Source organism: Pelmatolapia mariae, linkage group LG12, assembly GCF_036321145.2.
Source record: "Pelmatolapia mariae isolate MD_Pm_ZW linkage group LG12, Pm_UMD_F_2, whole genome shotgun sequence".
NCBI lineage: Eukaryota > Metazoa > Chordata > Actinopteri > Cichliformes > Cichlidae > Pelmatolapia > Pelmatolapia mariae.
The window spans coordinates 390289-412818 of NC_086237.1; the positions used below are offsets into that span (position 1 = coordinate 390289).

Sequence of the window (22530 nt, forward strand, 5' to 3'; positions counted from 1 at the left end):
GCCTACTAGTATAATATTCCTTCAGTCGAGCCTTCTGAAGGAATGGAATGTCTTATTTTGAAGGAAAAGAAGACGCAAACTGTGGATTTAGTGAGCCCTTACATCCCTTTTGCACAATGATACACAGTGAGGTCCATTAATTTACAAAAATTGTGTCATTGCCCAAAAACGTATGAACCTAACTGTGCTTACACCATAATATTATATTACCACTTACCCCCTTTAGCTCAGCCAAATTACTCTCGCTCTTTGACCGTAGCTGTAAAGAAGTTCCCATTCATAATATGCTGTTTGCTCCTGGGGGATGAACCGTGAAAGCTTCAATTAAAGGACTCCATGTCTCACCTGTGGGCCACAGCTGTCCAGGTTTTAACTGGTGCTGCTGAAAATCTTCAGTTTCATCGAGTCTGGGATGAGAGAAGCAGTTTTTTTTTTTTTAAACACTAAATCACTAAAAGAAAAATTAAAGTTAAGTTGGGAATATTTCCGTATTTTCAGAGATCAGTGACGTCCAAACTCGTTCCTCCCTGGAGGTGAATCAGTGCTGCAAAACCACAGATGTTCTGAATTTAGAGATCCATTTTCCATCTAAGACACTCTTCTTTATGGATGTTAGCTTTACATCTTTCCCTCTGAGAAATTCCCTTCCTGCTTTCCAACTATAAAACCAGCCACAGACACTGAGAAAAATCAGTTCATGTGCCAAGAAAGAAAAAGTCAGACTCAGCCATGCTACTCGTGAGACCTTGAAACATCCCACTATGGTGTGTTTCGATGCCCCCCTCCACCCACTGTACGAAAGTCAGCATTTTTTCCAGTAAAGCGAACATGTAACACTCCTTCCTGCTACACCGATTGGTGGAGGGTTATTTAAAACGAGTCCTGGGCCTCCGCCGGTGGAGCCCTGAGCTCATGTCAGCACTATAAATAGCTGAGTGTCCACAGAAGCACGGTCTCTGACCTCAGATAAGCAGCCCCTCAGTGCTGCGGAAGCTTTGACAAACTGGCAGCTTAATTAGCCAGCTAATGAGCGTGGGAACACTCTTCCTCATCTACACCCACACCAAGACTACTACAACTACTACCACCACCACCGCTGCTGCTGCACACGAAATAACAAAATCTGGCCCCCAGGCGGAAAGTGTAGGCTCAGCAGTGAGAAATATAAAGACATCCTCAAGTTCATCTTTGTTTTGCTCTCTTGATGAAGTGCAAGTCTGGGAATATATTTTTCCCATTTCCTCCTTTGTTTGTGCCTCGTCTCTATAATGCATGAAGTTTCTCCCAACAGAATTAGTTGGTTTACACAAACGGCGAGCAGCTCGCTCAAGTTTCCCCGATAATTAAAGCACATTGATCTGAGAATAAATGGCCCTGCTCTCCTGTGAGTGCAGGAGGGTTTCTGTGGCTTTACCACCGCAGTGATGTGCCCTTATTCTGTCGGCTGTGTGTGTTTCAGCATGCGTTACGCCTCCTGGCCTTTGGACAGCTTTACAAGGTCTTGAATATGGATCCTCTGCCCGCCAGCAAGCCCTCACCGAGGCTGTTAGAAGGTGCGTGCAGACTTGTTTGTGCTCTCTGTTTTGCAAGTTTATTCGTTTCCCTGTTTTTACCTTTTTTAAATTCATTTTTGAGCCCTCTGTTCAGATACAGTCCTGACAGCATTAATAAAAACAGCATACTTAGACGGCATGTGCGTCTGAGTGGGCAGTGTGATGTTTTAAGTGCTCGTTCGTTTCCGCTCTGCAGGCGGCTGTCAGAAGAGGCTCCGGGAGGACATCGGGTCAGACGACAGGGACTTCATCAAAAGGATGAAAGGTGACTTTGACCGTCAACTCGCCCGTATCAAATCACTGCTCAGATGATCGAAATCCTCTTCCTCTCACTTCTGAGGCGCAGCAGACACTTAGATTCAAGCTGATACACGTGGCTGGCTGTAGCTTTATATTAAACAGAGTTCATTGCTGGAAGCTCGAAGTCACACAGGAGAAACGAGCTAGACTCCGATATAATGAATATTGATTAAAAACCTTATGTTGTGTGCTGTAATTTAACTTTAAAGTGGCTGAAGGGGCTCATTTATTAACCCAGTCCATATGTTTCTCTATGCTCTTGTGATATTTCCAACCATAAAAAAGTTTCCTACATCAATCTACTTCCCACAGTCATTTAGACAAATTGGTTCATTGGTGTGGTGGTGGGTTTTTATAAACTTTATCAGGCTTTTGTTGCATTTTCCACTTCTAAACTCTGCATTGCAGCCTTAAAACAAGATATCCTTCAGTGCATGAAGGATTTCTTTTCAGGGATGTTTGCATGTTTAAATATTATATCGCTCGTCCTGATCTCTGTGTGGATGAACAGTTGGTAGCTTTTCAGGGGCAGGTGCAGCTTCTAAACATGCCAAGTATGGCATAAAGATCTAGTTGGAGCTGTGATCCTAAAACTTCTTTCTGCATAAGAAAACTGAAAGCGTAATTCATTACATCATTATGAAAAGACAAAGAAGGAATATAAAGAAGACTGTATAGATATGATACAACATGAACAGAGCTGCTAAACTAGTCGGCTTTCTTGAAGGTCATAATTTATCTGAAAAATGCTTAAATAGAAGACAAAAAGAGACAAAAACACATATGCATAAGTGTAATTATTGCAGTAAAACCACAGTCAGACACTTACAGTACTGTGAGTACATGTGAGTGAAAGTATGTGTGTAATGTGAAAGTTCAGCATGCCTCTGGTTTCTGGAGCAGCAGGATAGCTGGGTTAGATTTATTATGAATTTATTATTGTTTTATATTTTACTAATGTTATTTTTATTGCATCTTATAACTATTGCTTTTTGGTCTTTGCTTTCTTTCATATTATTCTGGCCAAGAACCACAGTGAGGTTCTGGCACTTCTTGGAAACAGCTCATCAAATATTAATTATTTATACAACTGTAGATACCATATGCAGTGCCCTCCAAAAGTAATGCACAATAGTTAACTGCAAATTGTGTTTGAATATAAGATCATAATTTGACTGAGATGAAAGTTAGAGACTAGCTTCGGCGTTTATTTAAGACCATATAATCATTGGATGCAGTGATATAACCAAAAAGCCTCAGCCAACTTACATTTTTAAGCTCTTTTGTTCACGGTCATCTTCTGGAGTTTTTGAAGATTTCGTTTTTAGATCATTGTGATCAAAACTCAAAACTAACACAAAGAGCAAACATCAACTCTGTTTCAAACTGACTCAAATTTTATGAGGAGCGTCATCAAAGCTGGGTCTCCAGATACAACCGAGCGGTCTTCAGCGGAAGAACAAAGGCAGCTCGTCAGGCGATGAGCGAGACTGGAAGCATTTGCTGTTTTGCTTTGCACCAAGAATTCATTTCCCACTCTGAGATCGTCAGCGCAGAGTTTTGCTGTAATGTCCCGTACCATCTGATGGAGAAAACTCTGAGGAAATGCTCTGAACTGGTGCCTCTGAACTAGTACCTGCCAGCGTGCAATCTCATGCCAGCACAAAGTGCTTTGAAAACACTGGAGTTTTTTGGCCACACCAGCACAGTTTGTACTCACCACGCGTCTGCTTGGCAGCTTTGCTTCTCTGTGACTTTGTCCACTTCCAGAAAATGAAAATCTGATTGAAGGATCATTGCTTTGACCCACTGGAGGAGATCCAGCACTCGTCACAGAGGTACAAGAGGGCATAAATGAATGATCTAAAAATAAGCCCCCACATTGGAACCTGCCAAACCTAAGTCAGATAGATTTTTTTCTTTTTCTTTTTATGAGCCCATTCCTGGAACTTTTTGGATTACACCTGAACATTCATGAGTTAACATATGAACCAATGTGAAAGTTTTTTGTTTGTTTGTTTACTTCTTGTAGATAAACCCATTTTTATCTTTCTCTTTTAAATTTGCCTTTTTTATAATGATTCTTCTTAATACTAAACTGATTTTTGTTCATTCAGATTTTGTTTAAACAGCGCGTTTGCTGTAATATTGTGGCAGTGGATTTTCCAGCTCTGTAAAAGTTATTAAGGCGGTGGTTAATTTCTCCTGCTCTCGATGAACAGTCGAATTACCCCATTGACAGACGTAATTTTCCAGCAATGTGCACTTGTGCATATCTGAGTGGCAATTAAAGTGCTGATGAAGTGCTTTAAAGCAACTCAACCCTGCATTTGTCTATGACAAAAGACACGACGTTTAGTGACACAGCGCTAATGTGACGTCTTTGTTTGTAGGGACTGGCTGTTGCAGGTTGTGTCCTCTAAAGCGCTATTTGGATTCCTTTCCACCATCATGATATTAAAAACTCTGGCTTGTCTTTAATGGAAAATGGCGACATATTAAAAATGTGCACAAAAGATTGATCCTGTACAGGTCAAATTTGCCACGTCGCACAGAGGCTGACTTCCCTGGAGAAAACTCTTCACAGCAGATAAGTGGATATTGACTGACGACTAAGAGACAAGGCTCATGGTTCACTGTGTGTGTGTGTGTGTGTGTGTGTGTGTGTGTTGGACATGTGTGCACTATAGCTGTCTGTAAAAGAGGTCTTTGTGTAAAAGGTGGAAAAGTGAAGCACTGGAGCTGAAAGAAGTGAGCAGCGACGCTGATCTTTTCTCAGAAACCGGGACGCTTTGTTGTGACAGGGATCAAATCGGCCTGTCAGGCCAAAGAATAACATGGCACATTCACTTCAATCTCTGTATCAGAGGAGAGAAAATGGCCTGACCCTGCTGAATGTGATCCATTATAGTCTGGATGTGTGAAACCCAGCAGGCAGCGACGTCCGATATCTTCATGAGATCATATTAGGAATCCATTTCAGGAACCAGCTCGTCCCCTTCACTGCATCTCAGAGCGGCGTCAGTCAGCAGCATGAAGCGGGTTAAGGAAGATTTCAGGCAGCAGTGGCTTTTAGGTGAGATGTATCCTCGAAGCAGAAAATTGTGTGAAGTTATCAGATTTCCACAGAGCTGATAGAGAAGCTGGTGAAGCTTAAAAGACATTCAGCTTCAGAGAGTTTTAGGAATCAATCAGCTCAGGTTGACAGAGGTCTGTGTGACAGTGGCTTAATGTCAGATTTCAGTCCTGAACACCAGAACAGTGTCAAACCACCCAGATTTTTATTAGCCTTCTGAACGCTCCCTCCTCACAGAGGGTTTTGTGGCAGCTGTTTGGACAGCACTTACACAGGCGGCGTCTTCACCATCAACATTTCTCATTAGTGACTATGCTGTGACAGTGTGTTTATCAGGCTAATTTTTTAAGTATGGCATCTTCATCTTGTCATATTTCTTGGCTGACATAACTTCATATGGTGCTGTCAGGACATGATTTACAGTGTTGTGTGGCCCCCCTGCTGTGCTGCTCTGTTGACATATTACACAAAGTTTCACTCAAAACACAACTTCTCACTGATTTTTCTGCTAATGAGACATTTTTCCTCTAGTTCACTCAAATACAATGAAATATTGATGATTTATGTCAATTTTTTAATAATAATTTTTACTTGCCCACTGATGTCTCAAAGGATTTTAACTTTCTCTTGGTTCAGACCATAAAATCCACATGCACAGGTCACCTGATACACACAGATCACATCACCTGTGTTCAGACACTGAATGATTTTAACTTCTATGGTGTATTCAAGTGCATCACATCAGCTTTCACTTTCAGATCATATAGGTTTCTCTCCTAATGCACTACTTTAGTTCTGTTCTTTATATCCTGGTCTCAGCAACAAAAGAAAAAAATCTTTGATCATGTACTGTGCTGTACACAGTCTAGTGTTGCATAAAATTATATACAAGTAACAAATAAAAATGAAAATTTGCAAATAAACTTCACAGTTTCCCTGAAAATCTCTCACTCAGCTCTCCCCTCTGCAGTGAAGAAATCTCACTTTGAGAAAAAACATGTTTTGCTTTAGTTGCCTCTTCAGCTCAGCAGCTTTCTGCCTCGCGTCTCCTCCTGCATCTCTGCTGGTGCGTGGAGTTGAAATGTTGTTTGAATACAGAGCCTGTGTCGTGGTGGAAACGCAGGCCTCCCTTCACGCGCGCTTCTCAGTCTCCCATCTTTCTCTAAACCGCCTGCCCTCTGCACCAGTCTTTTTTTTTTTTTTTTGCCAGTTTATGTTTGTAAGCTCGGGTGCTGGGAAGCTGAATCCCTTTGTTTGGTTTGTTGTGAGCACTCGTTGTGTTCCTGTGCAGACCACAACTGAGCTTAGGTGGACCAAAATGTGTTAACCAAAAAGGGATGTTGAAACTGGATTAAAGCATGCAGAGGGCTGTGTTTGGCCATGAGTTTGACACTTGTTTTGTACAGATATTCAAATGGATATTTTTAGCCATGGACTGCTCGTTAAACAAGACATTTAAAGATGTCTGGCTGCTTTTTCTGGTATTTTATAGACAGTTTAATCCAATAATTGCTTAAAAAAAAAAAATCAGCAGATTAGCTGACAGTGAAAATAATAATTAGCTGCAGCCGTAAACTAAACGGTCTTGGCACTGATGGCTGCAGCCTTCGGCCTCTTCACTCCTCCTCCCCCCTCGCTCTCAGAGTCTTGTCTGTCAGTGTCACAGTAATTAAATTGGCCCTCGCTGGGATCGTCGTCTCCGGCAACCCTCATCTGCTTCCAGTTCAAAGGAGGTGACGGAGGCAGAGATAGAGGAGGATTAATACTGCTGGCTGCTGCCACGCAATTATCTCACCACCTCCCACCACACAGACACGCGCATGTTGGGTTTTACACACACACTTACAGTGCTTTAACACCTCCCCCTGTCTTCCTTCCGGCACCTGTCCACCAGCACCTCCACATTCGTTTTCTTACACCTCGTCTGGATCCATATTCATAGAAGCCGCACTCAAGTCTAAAGTGCCTGTCAGAACCTCTCAGTAATTACACACAGTGGCTGCAGAACCAGGCGGCTGCACACTTTACAAGCCTCAAGTGTCCCCGCTGTGACACCTGTTACACAAAAGCTGAAATCTGTGGGCGGCCATATGCAAATAAATGATCACCTCAGCATCATCGATAACTCTGTAGTGTTTCTCAAGAATCTGAAATTACACATGAACGTTTCTGCCGGCCCTCTTCCTCTTCAACTTTGCCCAGTCCATTAACCCTGCGTTAGATTTTAATACCTGTAATAATGGTACAGGTGGTGACAGCTGTAGCCTTGAAGCTCTAAAGCACGTTTGTTTGTTTGTTTTTATAAAACTACAAATCGAAACTCAGATGACAAGAATAATTTAAAAAAAAAATCTAAACAGGCAACAGAATGTTTCTATGTGGATTTACTCGCTTTTTAGTTTGACAGCTGACACATGTCATTTGACTTCAGTTCTGTCCTTTATACATCTTATTTGTTTACAAAGTCAAATCTTTTGTAGCCTCATAGCACAGTTGACAGAGTTGGACTAAAATCTGGGAAAAATGCTTATTATTTGGCGACACTCAGCACTTGTTTTGTAATGGATGTCACCAGGAGTCAGGTTTCATTTCCAATTCATCAGTGAGATATTACTGCTCAGGACTCCGGGGAGGCAGCTCATCTCTCGTCACTGTGTAGGTGTGAAGTGTCGCTGGCTGAAGTGTCAGTGGTGTAACACCCGGACGGTGTCATTCCAGTCCCATCAGCTAGCTGCTAATAGGAAAGAAGCTGGGCCAATGAAATGGCTTCTCTCACTTCCTGCTTGTGGAGTCATAAGGTCTCTCTGTTTCATTACTAACACGTGCATCTCTCCTCTTTAAGTGCTGGACTGGAGGATGACCGATCCAAACCATCCCATGAATGCTCTGATGCGTCTGAACCAGATCCACCCGGGCCTTCAGTACCGCCTGCTGTCCCAATCCGGCCCAGTGCACGCTCCAGTCTTCACCATGTCCGTGGAAATCCAGGGAACCACATACCAGGCCACGGGGAACTCCAAGAGAACCGCCAAGCTCCAAGTAGCCCTCAAGGTACCAACACAGTTCAAAGAGCTGCATAAAAGTCACGGAAGTCTGGGGGTTGTATTTTAATGAACCTTAGATGGGTTGTCTGATAGTCACCGGTTAGCAAATGTCTTTTTTGGGACATGTAAACACCTCAAAATCCAGAGTATGATTTGTGCTTAATGTCTTAAGCTTCAGATTGAGACAAACTAAGATGATGAACATCACTACCATTTAATTCTGCTCAGGGTCACGATGGGCTAGAGCCTATTCCTTTAGATACTGGGTTAACTGGGTTATCATAGATAGATAGACTGACTGATTTATGGGGACTTGGATTCTACAGCTCCATAAACACTTAGACACAGAGGAGCAGATACAGAAAGATTAAAAAACAAAACAAACAGGAAACATCACTCAAAGTGGATTTGAACTGTCCTGCAGTTCTTTTAGGCTCCCATTTCAAATTCTAATAGACATATAAGAGTTTTCAAACTGCTGAAAACTGTTTTAGTCTTCTAAGACTAAAAGGAACGAGAAATCATGAGAACAAAGGAAATCCGGTTTGTCATTAGTTGCAGAAACTCCACTAAAAGCAAAAGACATAAAAAATAAAGGAAAAGCAGAATAGGTCCACTTTAATACCAGCACAGGTATCAAGTTGCTTTCTCTACTTTTAAAATTATGACATCTGTAAGTGAAGCAAGTAAAAAGGGGTTCAGAGGGTTAACAACACCACTTTAGCTTCCAGTCCTGTGTCTGCCTGTTAGTTTGGTTTGTCAATAATTTTGTACTCAGGTGTTTAAAAGCTGAACATTAAGTTGGACAAAGAAACAGCAGCTGAAGTTTTCTTCTAAATCGATACGAGAGCACACAATGTTCTTTTTGTGACAAATCTTTTATTGAACTAGAAGTTTGACTGCTCACACTTAGTCTTTCTCACACATATTTATTCATTCAGTTGCACTTTCACACTCTCAGCACAGCCAGTCTTTCTGTTCTTGTTGTTCACTTTGCAGCCTCACTGCAGCAGCTGGGGTTTGAGTGCCTTGCTCAAGGACAGCTCAGTGACAAATGATGGATGTGAAAGAGTGACTCATCTCCCATTTGCGGCTGTCAGGACGTCACAAAAAGTTTATCCGCTACTTTTATAATCCGATGACTGTCATGTTGAATGCAGCAGGAAGTCGTGCAGTGATGAAATTTAAATGAACGTCCTCTGGCTGTTTTTGTTTTCGCTGCTATCGTCCTCAGGCGCTGCAGGCTTTGGGCTACGTGCTCGGCAGCGATGGAGACGTGGACTCGCTGAGCGCCGACGAGAAGTCAGATGGCGAAGGGAAGAACGACAGGATGTCCACCAGCTCCAGCTCCACCTCCATCACCTCCTCCACAGACACACAGGAGGTGAGGAACACACACACACAGACTGTGGCCTTTTGTGAAAGGTTCTTCCTGATTACAACACATCCATGAGGTTTATTAGAAATTCAACACAATAAAAATTCCTCTGCAGCTTTTCGGTCGTCCTGATTACAAAGGCTGGAAACCTTGGATTTAAACATGTTCTGTGCAACTTTCTTTTCATGTATTACTATTTTTTTTTCCTGTCATTATGTGAACAAAAATGTAACCTTCCCCGTCTCTGTTGCCTCTGAGAGCCTGAAGACTGATTTCTTTGTGAAGGACAAATTTTCTAAAAATCCAAAAGGCCGTCATGTTTCTACTCACTCCCGAATACCTTGCCTCAATGCCTCTCTTAAAATCACCACTAAAATTCATTTCGGTTTTATTCATATGGCACTAATTCACAGCAGTAATCACCTCAAGATGCTTTCATCATAAAGTAAACCTCCGACAATTTTAGAAAGAGGATCCCCTATTAGGGGCAATTGGTGACTGGGGGAAGGAAAAACTCCCTTTTAACAGGAAGAGACCTCCAGCAGAGTGTGGGGAGAGTAAGGGGGACAAAAGACAAAAAAAGGAGAGTAGTCTTGGGTTTCAAAGCCACACTTAATGACTGAGTGACACAGGAGATCCTGTTAATGCAAACTAATGTTAGGGATTACCCTGAGGTCAGCAAAACAGAAACATGTCATCAGATAGTGCATGGTGTTTTCTTTCAGGTATCAATAACATGAGAGCAGCGTGAAAGCAAGTTTTGGTTAATCATCTATGTGCTGTGTTTAGATATCACTTTGTTGAAGTTATCCGTTAGTTTCTATATCTACTTTCTGATGCTGTGTGCACTACCTCTGCACCACGTACCCTGTCATGGTCACGGATGTGGTAATGTTTCACAGGACAGAAACAGTTTGTCCTAGAAACTCTTTTATTATGAAAAAGCTTGAGGAAAATCCAAATGAAATGTTACCTTTTAAAAGACATGCCACATAATATCTTTCTTGTATGTCCCAAGGTCACGCCTCAAGCAAAAAAGTGACAGTGCCTTCACAGTTGCTGCTCCACGATTGTAAAGTCAGTTACCAGCTTGCTATTAAAAGAGCGCTTTCCCACTCTGCTTAGAAGTCTTGGCTTAAAACCCAACTTTACTCTCTGGCCTTTCCAGCCCACTCACCTCTTATTAGTTGTTATATCTGTAGCTCCGTTTGTCCCCTGCAGTCCCTTGGTTGTTGAGGTTGTGTCTCCTTTTTACTTGTAAATACGTGCGTGTGCGTGTGTGTGTACCGTAGGTTTACATACTTGCACACTCAATGAGAGTGAGACTTCACAGTCAGAGCTGCCCCCTCGCTCGTCACGTCCGGCGTCAAACCACTGACAATGGCGATGGTGAAAACACTCAACTTGGGACTTCAAAAACGTTTGGTGACATCACAATGGTTATGCCCATGTTTTATAAAGAGCAGACGACCTTGCTTGTAGGTGTTGTGTGTGAAATATTAATCTCGATAGGTTTACAATCATTTTTTAAAAATGACAGATACAGCCATTTAAAATTGCTGCTTTCAGTCAGAGGTCAGCCGGCTGAGGTCAGCCGTCAGCTGCTGGGAGTCTGGCGCCATATAAATAAAAGTTAATTGAATTTCATTCTTTTGATAGCTTTCAATTGTAAACCTCCTCACTCATTAAAATATAAAAACTTAAAGTTGAGTTTTGAAAATGTAAAATAAATGGATAAAAGTTTACAGTCAGTTTGACCATTCAGACATTTTACACTGCAAATCACCGAAACTATTTCCAGTAAGCATTTCTTCATTCATCCAATTCAGTCTAATCTAATAACATTTAAAAAAAAATAGATACAGTAAAATAATATTCTTACACGCAAGTTTCCTCATAGATCCCAAACCAGATGTGGAGGTTATTTCTGAGACTGGTAGAACTTGATTTTTCATTTAGCCAATGGTTTGCTGGGTTGTTAGTTCTTCAGACCATGAAGACGCATGACCTTCATTTTATTCTGTTAGGTTGCAACTTGATATTTTGATTTATTCTATAGATTTCTTTGAACTCTTCTTTAAAGTATTGAGCCAGACTTTCAACTAGTTTTTCTTTTTTTAAGTGCTCTCCAAGTTACATCAAGATGTTTCAAAGTTGTTATTTGGAAATAATTTTTTAAAATCATTTTCAGTCATGTCCTCAGAACGTTTTTTTCAAGCTCTGTTTTAACCTTCCAGTCATATAAATTAAAGTGTATAAGATCAGTGTTAACTTGATAGATGTGCATGGGTGTGTGACTATTAGTGGGCTGCGTTTTATGTGGGCTGGGATGATGTCTTTGAAAATGTGAGCAAAAACACAAAGAACCTCATAATACAGGCTGCATACCTAAAAAAATATTACTATGTGAATTCCATAAATTTTAACAAATTGAATTATTAAAGTGTTTATTTTTATTCGTGGTCAGGGTTCAGACGGGCCCTGGGGTTTCCTGTAAATTTTGCGTGGTTTATTCCCTACATTCAGGTTGAGGGGTCATATGATGATGATGCTTTGATTGAACAATCTCAAGAACCAATATAGGAAAAATATAATTTTAAAAAAGGTATCAGCTCTTAATAATCAAAATTGCATAGTTAAAAAAAAATATGGTAGCCCGGTGGGGCTGAGAGCACCGCCTGCATAGTTCATTAAGACCAGGTTGAACGCTAATGACTGTTTTGGCCTACCTGTCAGCACAGAGTTTGTGCACTTATAACTGTCTAACCATCTAACTAACTAACTAAATAAATAAATACTGCGGGCTGGACACTTATTTGTGGGACATACACCCGTTGTTGCATTTGTTGCGTCTCTTTCACAGCACAACTCCCACTAGGGCTTAAATACTTGGGACTCTCCACCAACTGCTCTGAGAAGTGAAGAAACATCTTGGATGAGAGAGTGAAACATCTTCAAGAAACTTAAAGAAGTCCAGTCGCTTTTCTTTCTAAGCTCCTTGGATACTTTAATACCTTATTTATCTCAAAAGTTGGGAAATGATTTTGTTACAGAGTCTTTTAACAAAATAGGTTAAGTAGATCAGAATACATTATGACAGGGGAAAAATATCTCACTGTATAAAGAAAACAGAAAAGAAACAGCTTAGTAAAGTAAAGAAAAGATGAAAAACAAAAAGACTACATTTTCTAATTAGCTGTAATAGGCATTTGTATCTGTAAGCTGTGCAGCAAATACTGAATATCAGCAGCTTGAAGAGTGTTCTTTCTCACTCTTCCAGCATGTAGGAGGTATACCTGACGTGAACGGGCTGCTTAGATAGCTTGTCTTACTTTGAGGAAACATGAGCTCTTGAGCACATTCGGGGGGATAAACCGGATGTAAAGCCTGCAGCTGATTCTCTCTCTCTGCATGCGTCTGCAGTCTAGAGCTCCTGGACCGATCCTGACGGCGGGAGGTAAGAACCCGGTGATGGAGCTGAATGAGAAACGCCGCGGCCTCAAATACGAGCTGATATCAGAGAGCGGCAGCAGCTACGACAAACGCTTCATCATAGAGGTAGGAAAACAAACACACCTCCACTCACTGCTCCGCTCTGTCTCCGATGTCTTCCCTTATTAGGAGCAGCTGAACGACAGAATGCGTTTTATGTTCAGAGCTTCCTGTATATGAAAACAGCTTTAAATGCCAGCAAACGCAGCCGAACATGAAACTAGTTTAGTCCCTGTAAAATCGCTGCTGTAGTTTGTTTTCTACTTGCTTTTTAAGGCTATAAGTTGTTGCAGTGCTTTATGCAATAAGTTCTGTGTTTCTTTATGTGGCGATGATTTCCTTTGGCATTAACAACAAAAGAGCTGCATATGTAGATGTCTTATTAAGAAACAAAGGTGCTCCAGAGAAGATGTTAACGACAGGTGTGGGACTGAATTACTTATATCGCATAGCAGTTACTTTAATTTCCAGTTTCTCCCTTGTCGATTAAGTCATTATTAAAACAAAAGAAGAGCTTTTTCAAAGCGGTGCTTCAGGAAAAGAAGGTTGTTTTTGACTTTTTATAGATTAAGCTGGTTGGCATAATCTATAATAGCGTGGCATAATTTATTCGATTTATTGTACCATTGATAATGAAAATCTGTATGTTTCTATTATATGTAAATATAACAGAAAAATGTAAATTTAATATGTAAATTTGTTTTTTAAATTTTAAGAAAATTCATTTATCTTAAAAAACAGGGCCTTAACTGGTATTACAGTCTACAGACATCAGGCTTAATCATGCTAACATGCTTTAAAAGGGGATTTAAGGAAGCAGGAGTTAATTGTTTTAAATAAAATTCTAATATTGCAATTTAAAAGTTGGATAAACAGTTTACTGCACTGTATGTTTGCTAGCAACAAAATAAAGAAATGCAAATTCAATGAGAATCAGTTATTTTTAATCTAAGTACTGCAGCTGTACTGAAGCCATGTTGTGTTTGTGCAGAACGTGTTTTAAATTTTTACATGATGGGAATCGAGGCACCCCGCTCAAATTCAAGCATTTCATTTTTCTTCTTTCTTTCGAACAGAAACTTTTTCTCTAACCATCGGGGAACAGCGTTTTGTTCTTATTAATAAAGTTATTGTTGGGTCGATCTTGTACACAAATCCAAGTGTTTTTTTTGTTCTTCTTTGTCGTCTTGAAGACTTCAGTTTAACCTGTCTTTAGCAGGAGGAACCCTGTTAATATGAGGTCTCATCTCTGTGTGCGATAACAGGTTGAGGTAGACAAGCAGGTTTTTCGGGGAACGGGTCCCAACAAGAAAGTAGCCAAAGCCAGCGCTGCGCTCGCCGCTCTGAACAGCCTGTTCTCCGGCTGTAAATCTACGACCAACAAGAAGAAACGGCCAAACCCTCCAGTGAGTAAAACATTAAGGTTCTCAGAATGACTTTCAAATTAACGTCCTGCATTGTGTTTGTGTGTGAATTGGTGTCAATGTCTGGGAATAATGCCACGCTTCACAGGGAATTAAAGGTATAAATAGAGTTCAAATAACAGGAAACTGCCCACACTGGAAACCAGATATTGACAGATGAGACAAATCAGAGAGTTTTCAACTTAAATCAGTCTTTTTCCTTTTAGCAGTTCGATCAGGATATGAGTAAAATGTTGATTCCCAGTGAAAGAAAACAACATGTATTGTTCTTACTGTGGTCTATTTTTTGTGCAGCCAAAGCGACCCGTGGCTTCGGTCCTCACCCTCCCAGCCCTCGCTGCCAGACCTCCACGGGTCCCCGTTATCCCCAGAGCTCCCTACATCAGCACCCCACCCGCACATGGATACATCCCACCAGGTGAGTCACACAGCAGTCACATCATTGTTTAACATGTCCGTTACATATACCAAGGGGAAAATTAATAAATCAATACTCCTTCATTTGACTGACTGTTATTAAGCTGTACAAACCTGCATTATACCGAATGATCTTTAATTCAGTGTTCAGGATTTACACCAGAGTGTAAAGTGTTTTAATTAGTTTCCTCTTGCTGTCAGCCTTCTGTATAAGAATCTGGAAATAAAATCAGTCCCCTACAAAACTCTTTGAGCATCCAGGTCGAAGAGAATGGACCAGATTAGCACCAAATATTTACCCAGAATAAATTCAAAGGACCTATCTCAAGTAGTTTTCTAGATAATGGAATTTCAAAATGACCTGTCAAGAAATTGTTGCTAAAAACGCTTAACAACACCTCACCCTGATTTATTTATTGGAGAAAACTAATGACAGCCTGGACCCAAAATTTTGCATAATTCCTATTAAGACGTGTCTTTCCCAAGATTTCTTTCAGGCAAATTCATCATGGTCTGGTAGGATTTTTTTTTTTTTTTTATTTGATGAACTGACATGACCCTTGTGTCCACCAATTACAGTAGATTAGATCTCTTTTTTTTCCCATTTGAGAGTAACTTTAGCCATAATTCGGTGCTCTCTCACTGGTAAATACACACTCGTGTTCCATCTGCGCCTCACAATTAAAGCTGTAGCAGATTGATAGTGCTACATTAATTGAGTGCAACATTGAATTGCCCCCCAGTGCTGTACAAAGCTGCTCAGATTAACAAATTTTCTGGCGAGGTTCATAATAAAATGGCAGCTGAGCAGACAATCTACAAGGGGAAAAAAAGGCTGGAAGCACAACAGTTTTTAATATGATTCAACATAGATGTAGGTGAAAACTATTGCTGAGATGATAATAGATTACAAAAGCTGTGGGTGATACAGGTGTGTATATATATAGGTGCTATTTAATGATAACATTTGATTTATTTTATCCCCCCACAGGTTTTGGTGCTCCTTATGGTTACAGCCCTGCAGGCGCCCTCCCTGCTTACGGTAATTTCCCAGTTTCACTTTCGATCCTTAATCCATCCATTTAATCTATTCCATCACCCCAACATTTGAGTTTCTTTTTCTTTCTTTCACTCTTCCTCAGGTTTTCCCTCCAGAATGCCCTCAGTAGTTGTCCCAGTCATCAGAGTTCCCACAGCATACCCCGTCACCCACCTCTACCCCTATTAGGACTCTCCCTCACCCACTTCACAGGAAGTCACTTGTTAAAGGAATATCCTGACTTTGGCTGTGTATTCACGACACAAACCCAACCCTGCAGTCTACAAACCTTTAAGCATCAAATCAGGCAGTGGGATTTTTGTACAGCATGCACCCTCTGGGCTAAAACAGTTTCACAGTCATGTCATTACTATCCATGTGAACAGAGTTCGACAAAAAAGCTCTGTATCATTAAATCATTACGCAATCAAAAGTTCAGCGTTTAATGAGCAGTGTATGGAAGACTGGTGAGGTAAATATGACAAATTAAACAGCCCTACGTGTCCTGCTGGGTAATACATCCAGCAGAGAACACCAATAATACAGTGTAGTTTGTTTTTCTTAAAACTTACTAAACAAAAATATATTATCCACTTAAATGTCATTAGTATTATGAGGCGCAATAAACAATAATTAATGACCATGGTTGAGTTTCCTATTGTGGGAATTTCTGTATAGGACGACTACATGATTATCGGTGAGAGTTTATGCAGTGGGGAAAAAGCAACTGGTTCTACTACATCATCCTACAGTTTCCTAAATTATTTTAATGATCCAAACATTCTCTGTAGGATTAAATTAACAGGATATTGATATATTTAGAGGCTGTTATTTTGTTCCCTTCGATCTAAAATGTACTGAAGATGGCTACTGCAGAGAATTAAATATGACATGAGCATTACAAGGAGCGGAAGTGAGACTACTGAAAATACGATGCAGTAAATATGTAAATAAATACATTAAATGTTTAGAAGGGATCTAAAAATACATTTAACTAAGTATTAAGTATCTACAAAACTAATGTAATATACTAGCAGGTAGGTTACTTAAAAATAAATACATAAATTCAGGTCTTTAGGGAACTAAATTAGCAACAACTACACACGGATGATGAAATGGCTCACTAAAACTAACTTTTAGCAAAAGAAACACAGATGACAAAGTATACGATGGAGATATTCAATAAAACGTCATCTGTAGTTAAATTATTTATTTATTTAATTTCCCTAAAGTGTCCCAAAGATTACCATATTCTATTTGAAGTAAAGAAATAAACTATTAAATGTACTATGCAAAAACTAAGCAAGGAATTAATTACTTGCTTAGTTTTTCTTCTTTAATTAACATATCTATGCTTTGAACTGAAGAAAAACAGAAGCGAGCAATTTAAACTTACAAAATACTAAAAACAACTTTAATTCTCAACCACGTTCTCAGTGTGCAGTGGGTGTTGTTCGGGGTCCCTAAAGTGGTATTGAACGTAAAATATTCTATTTGAATTAAAAACTAAACAAATAAAATTTACTGTCCTGGGGACACATTTTGCAGTAAGCAGCTAGTGTAAATTTGGTTCCCTAAATTAACAATAAATACACACTGATGACCAAAAAAACAGGATGTAATATGAATGAAAGATTTAATAGATTTAAAAACAAATGTATAACTACTCGAGGGAACTAAATTAAGACCAGGTATAAAGTGACTACAAAGTAGCAAACTAAAATTGCTGATTTTTTTTATTTAATTTCTTTTTTTATATATTTTGAAAAAAAGAGAGTAACAAATATTCAATGTGGAAACTAGAGAACTAAAAATAAATCTGGAGGGAACCAAAGACCTTTCAGATCTAAGTAACTACTAAATACCAACAATATGGAGCTATACCGTGATTGTAAAGAACCAAAAGAACTACCATCATACTAACCATACAATAATTCAGCGTCCATAATAGAGAGAAAAAAAATCAGTCGTTGTAGGGAAATGAATACTTTGTTAAATTAAAGCATGTCCTTGAGGTGAAAGTGATCAGAGCTTCTTTGTCAAAAGGCTATGTATTCCTTTAACAATCATTCATATATGTGAATCTTGTTTTGTATTTTCATTTCTCTCTGTTTTCTGCAGATGTTTTGTTTCTGTTAGAGAGAAAAAAAGACAGGTTTACAATATTCGGTTGCACTGAGAAATATTTTCCTTTCGTTTGGATATCGAGTGTCCGAGTTTACACTTACTGTTGAGTATGAGCCATTTTGTGTTAAGGTTCAAATAATTTCTTCTCAGAGAGCTGTTTTATGTTCGTAGGTAATATTCTTTTTAAATAAATTAATATTTTTGTCAACAACTGATTAACTTGTGGTCCCCAGTTTGTTGCATGCTGAAATTTCTAATTAGTATATTGTATTAGTCACACTAATTACTCTGTTACAGGACAGGCTTTCTTGCCAAATATGTGAAACATTTTGTTTTTCCCATGCCGATGGATATTCATCCCATTAACCAGTGTATGGTATTGCTACAAAGCCCTTGGACACCACAGTTCACCAAGTAGGTGGTCGGCCAACCGACAGGCGAACTGGAGGGTGCTGACAGTCCGTGGGTGATACTGGTCACAGAGAGGTTTACAGTGCTGCATCAGATCCCGTCTTTATTGAAGCAACGTCTTTGTGATTAGTCTCACCCTGCGGCAGTCAACAACCACCCAGTTTCTACCAACTAGTGGCAGGGTCGACCCCAACTGCTACTGGGATCTTATATGTCAAAACGTGGGTAAGAAATAACTGTAATGTATTGAACATCCACAGTCAGGCAAATATAACCTGAAGAAACTTTGTCCTGACTTGGGTAACAGAAATGCAAAACATACTCACCTATTCCATCTCATGTGTCCACTAAGAAACCCTTAAACATGACCTCAAGTTTATTATAATTGTTACATCTAATTTTCATAGCTCTGGCTTTTGTTAGCATCATATTTTAAACTTTCAAGGCCAAACACTTTTTAAAATAAAATCTCTGAATTTTTTGATGTACAAACAGATTTTTTTTAAAATATGAAATCTGTCTTTCTGCAATATTTATCAACTCAAAACCTTCTCATAATTTGAAGATAAAGTCCACCCGGTGCCTTCAGAAAAGAAGCGTTATTATCTTTGACATTAACAAATTTGTCATTGGCTAATTGGCGAATTTCAAGATAATTATTCATTTGAAGCTTCTAAAATTCATTATTTAAGGCTTTGTGTCAGAGGCGTGAAGGTTTTAGTCCTTGCAGTACATACAGAACAGTTGTTAGTTAATTAACTGTTAATATAGCGATAGCTTTAATACATGTTATCCTGCTCTAATGTGCACAGGTCTTAAAAATAATTAAATTAGATTTCTAAACCATGCTAGTAAAGCCATGTCTGCAGTAATCTCTAATGCTCTTTCTGCCTGACTTTACATCGCGGTCACCAAGTACAAGGCTTTAATAGGTTTCTCTATTTATCTCTAGGTTTCTCTGTTTCCCTGTTTAAAGGGCTTGCATCAATCATGCATGCATTGAATCTACTTAATTCTTCTGGCCTTTAACAATCCTGAGAGCCAATAAAGCTTCCTCTAAAAACAGCAGCACCCTGAATGTTAGGGATCCGTGTCCTGCTCTGCTCACGTTACAGGTTAAATTGATGACACTAGATGTTTTGTTTGTTTGTTTGTTTTTGTTAAACTGACCGCAGAGAGAAGAAAATATCTTAAACGTGGAGTTTTAATGAACTGCATTAACACCATTTAAAAACCAAAACTGTTGCACTCGATGAGTTTTGATCCCCTAGGGCTTGTTCCAGTAAGTGAGTTTAGTTTGGGTTTTCTGCTCCTGAAGGAGAGCTCACATTCTGGGTAAGTTTCTACAACAAACTCCCTGAGGGCTCCTCCGTGAACCTGCTCAGGCTGAAGCAACTGTCTCACATTCATTTCCTCACTCATACAGTTGATCTCCAAGCCCGTATCCTTGATCAATCACAGTATAGAGAAAAGTGCAGTTAGGTTCACTACTTACACTGAATCAGGAAGAAAACCTTATCACCACCTACAACATATTAAGACTTTTATTCATACTTTGACTTTACTAGCATAAAGTAAAGCCCTGCATTATTCACAGGTCTAAATAAGCTTCATTTCTCTTATACTATGCCTCAGTGCAGCTCCCCAATTTATCCTCTGTGTTAATGAGCAGTTCGACTGTTTAACACATCAATGATACAAATTAAAGTCGACTAAAACACAACATTTCCGAATTTTGTGCTGCCTCTGTTTTCTGTGCTGAAAACGTCTCTCTTGCGACTTCCTGTTTGGAAACTCGTTAAACTCTGGTCAACCAAGACGACTTCTTACGTTCTAATTTAAAAATACTGCTGGATAAACTTCCTGTTTTGATGGTCCCCTCTTCATGACCATCATGCTACAGCTACCTGTGTCTCCACACAAATCTGCAGAATCAGACTGTAACATATGTTTATAAAACATGGGGGTAACTTCAACGTCTAAAAAATGAAGCCAGCCTGGAAGTGCCTGTATTCTTTTTAATGGCCAGCAGGGGGCGACTGCTCTGGCTGCAAAAACAAGAGGCAACTCTCTTGTTTTGTGAGAAAGTACATTACTACAGTTGTGAAGGAGGATTATCCTAGGTATGCTCATTGGCTAACTAGCTACACTAAGATGAAAATGGTAAAAACACTCTGCTCGAGGCTTCATAGAGACCTCATTAACCAGTGGGTGACATCCTAGTAGCTGTGTTCATCTTTTATACCGCCTAAGGGCAGGAACAGCTCGACTAGCAAAATGGTGATCCACAAAGTTCAAATCTCTATGATTAACAAGCTCCAGCTTTTGCTGACAGAGGGTGGACCATAACCCTTGACATGACAGATTCAGTGGCTGGTAGGCAAACTAACTTTCAGAGACAGTAACCAACTGTGGCCACAAGATGGCAGTAATTTTCAGACTGGATATAGGCTGAGATCGGCTTCAGAACAGCAGTATGGACTTATTCTCAGTGGATTTATGTTTATCTACTCTCAGAAAAAAAGCCTTCCATTAGCTGATAATGATTATTTCCTAATCATGTTAACCCTGCCTGTCTCCTCTCTGCAGGCGGCCTGTACATCGACAGTGCCTATTACCAGCCGCAGACCATAGCCACACCTATAATCATCCACCTGGGCCCTCAGGATCTTTTCTGACCCTTCCAGTCCACAGAGGAAAGACACAGCAACAAACTCCAACCTCCCGTTGAATCCCTCACCCTTATTAAACATTGTCAGCGCCCCTGGATTACAGCGGCACAACTCTCCCGGGCTTCTCCTTCAACAGCAGCAATATTGAAAGCAATATAGGAGAAGGAAACGCCCCGGGCAACGCTCTAACAGGTCCAGGTCTGGTTTTTGGGGAACAGGAGGCCACGGTCGAGACTCACTTTTTTCTGTCTCAGAAAATGTCAATAAAACACGAAGCAATACCCCTGCTGCCTTCGGGAATCTCAGCGTGTCCCAAAGCAGCTCGACTCGAAGCGCTTTTTCCAGTCCAGCTGCTGAACTCAAACAGGCCATCAGCACATTCACAACAGTGTGACCTACTGTATGTAAATATGACATTTACTATCTGTACATATGGATGTGTGTGTTTTAAATATATATATAAATATATATAAACATGTTAATAGATTTGAATATGTAAAACCCAACATTTATAATCTATCTGAATGTAAATACACTAGTGACTGAAGTAGGTTTGTATTTAAAGCACTCTCAGATATGATATCTATTGAAACTTACATTTTACAAATTGTCTATAACGCTGTATTGCTATGTTGATTCTATATAATCCCAAATTTAACATTATTGCATATAGTAGATTAAGTAGTAATTTTCCAATCTGATTGTCTTCATGTTTTCCATCTCTGCCGGTATGGTTAAATCAGTGGTTCCCAATATACGGGATGAGGACCCATAAGAGGTCACATGGCAAGTTTTTAAATAGGCAGTTTAAAGAAGTTTTTATTCTAAATCAACATTATTAAATCCTTAAACTGGATTAAATTTAATTCACATAGTGTCTATTCACAGCAACAGTGGCTTATACTTTGTTGCTGTTTTATCTCTAATATTATACAAACAGATAATCGACTATGAGAAACACTTGGAAACAGTGGGAAGGAAGAACTCCCTTTTGTATACCATCTACATCTATCTATATACGTACCATCTGCATTCATTCAAATATAACCCCAAGTAAATAAAGTAGTGCTCTCAGCGTTAATCTCGTTAAAATGGCGTTAACGCCTTAACCGCATTAACGCGGCAAATCTCCGTTAGCAAGTTAGCGTGGATCGCACCATGCGTGGGGCTTCACGGCGTCAACGCGTTAGCGCGGTTAGCTCGTTAGCGCGGTTAGCTCGTTAGCGCCGTGCAGCCCCAAGCACGGGGCGATCCGCACTAACTCGCTAACGGAGACGTTAGCGCCATAACTGCGTTAATGCGGTTATGGCGTTGACGTCATTTTAACAAGATTAATGCTGACAGCACTAAAATAAAGTCTCAGCTTAAAAATCAAAACACTCCAAGGGACTCTCGTTCTGAAGTACATCAAAGATGCCTGTTATTCTCATGGCGTGGTCATGTTCAATGAAAATTCTTTGTGTTTTGGCAACAAGCCTTCATCAGGAAATAGTACCTCTTTGCTACTTCCACTAATAAGAGTCTTTGTTTACTAAAACAATAGCAAAGTTCCACCTGGAGTAGGTAAAGGTAGCTCAGTAGGTAAAGTAGTCGCCCC

The 22530-nt window shown here is 39.9% G+C and overlaps 1 protein-coding gene across 2 annotated transcripts in view; it reads left to right on the top strand.

Moving 5' to 3' along the window:
- The window catches only part of LOC134638460 (spermatid perinuclear RNA-binding protein-like), a 106789-nt gene extending 84729 nt beyond the window's left edge, over nt 1-22060 (top strand). Inside the window, exons 10-18 of one of the 2 annotated variants that reach the window (XM_063489100.1) lie at nt 1460-1553; nt 1750-1818; nt 7772-7980; nt 9208-9357; nt 12775-12909; nt 14109-14249; nt 14562-14685; nt 15676-15726; nt 20851-22060. In XM_063489100.1, coding sequence (XP_063345170.1) covers nt 1460-1553; nt 1750-1818; nt 7772-7980; nt 9208-9357; nt 12775-12909; nt 14109-14249; nt 14562-14685; nt 15676-15726; nt 20851-20939 — 1062 coding nt within the window. In that variant the 3' untranslated portion in view covers nt 20940-22060. Of the gene's footprint in view, nt 1-1459; nt 1554-1749; nt 1819-7771; nt 7981-9207; nt 9358-12774; nt 12910-14108; nt 14250-14561; nt 14686-15675; nt 15727-15826; nt 16939-20850 lie in introns of those variants that run through there. The other variant, XM_063489101.1, reaches the window with a different exon arrangement.
- Nucleotides 22061-22530: the final 470 nt, after the last annotated feature.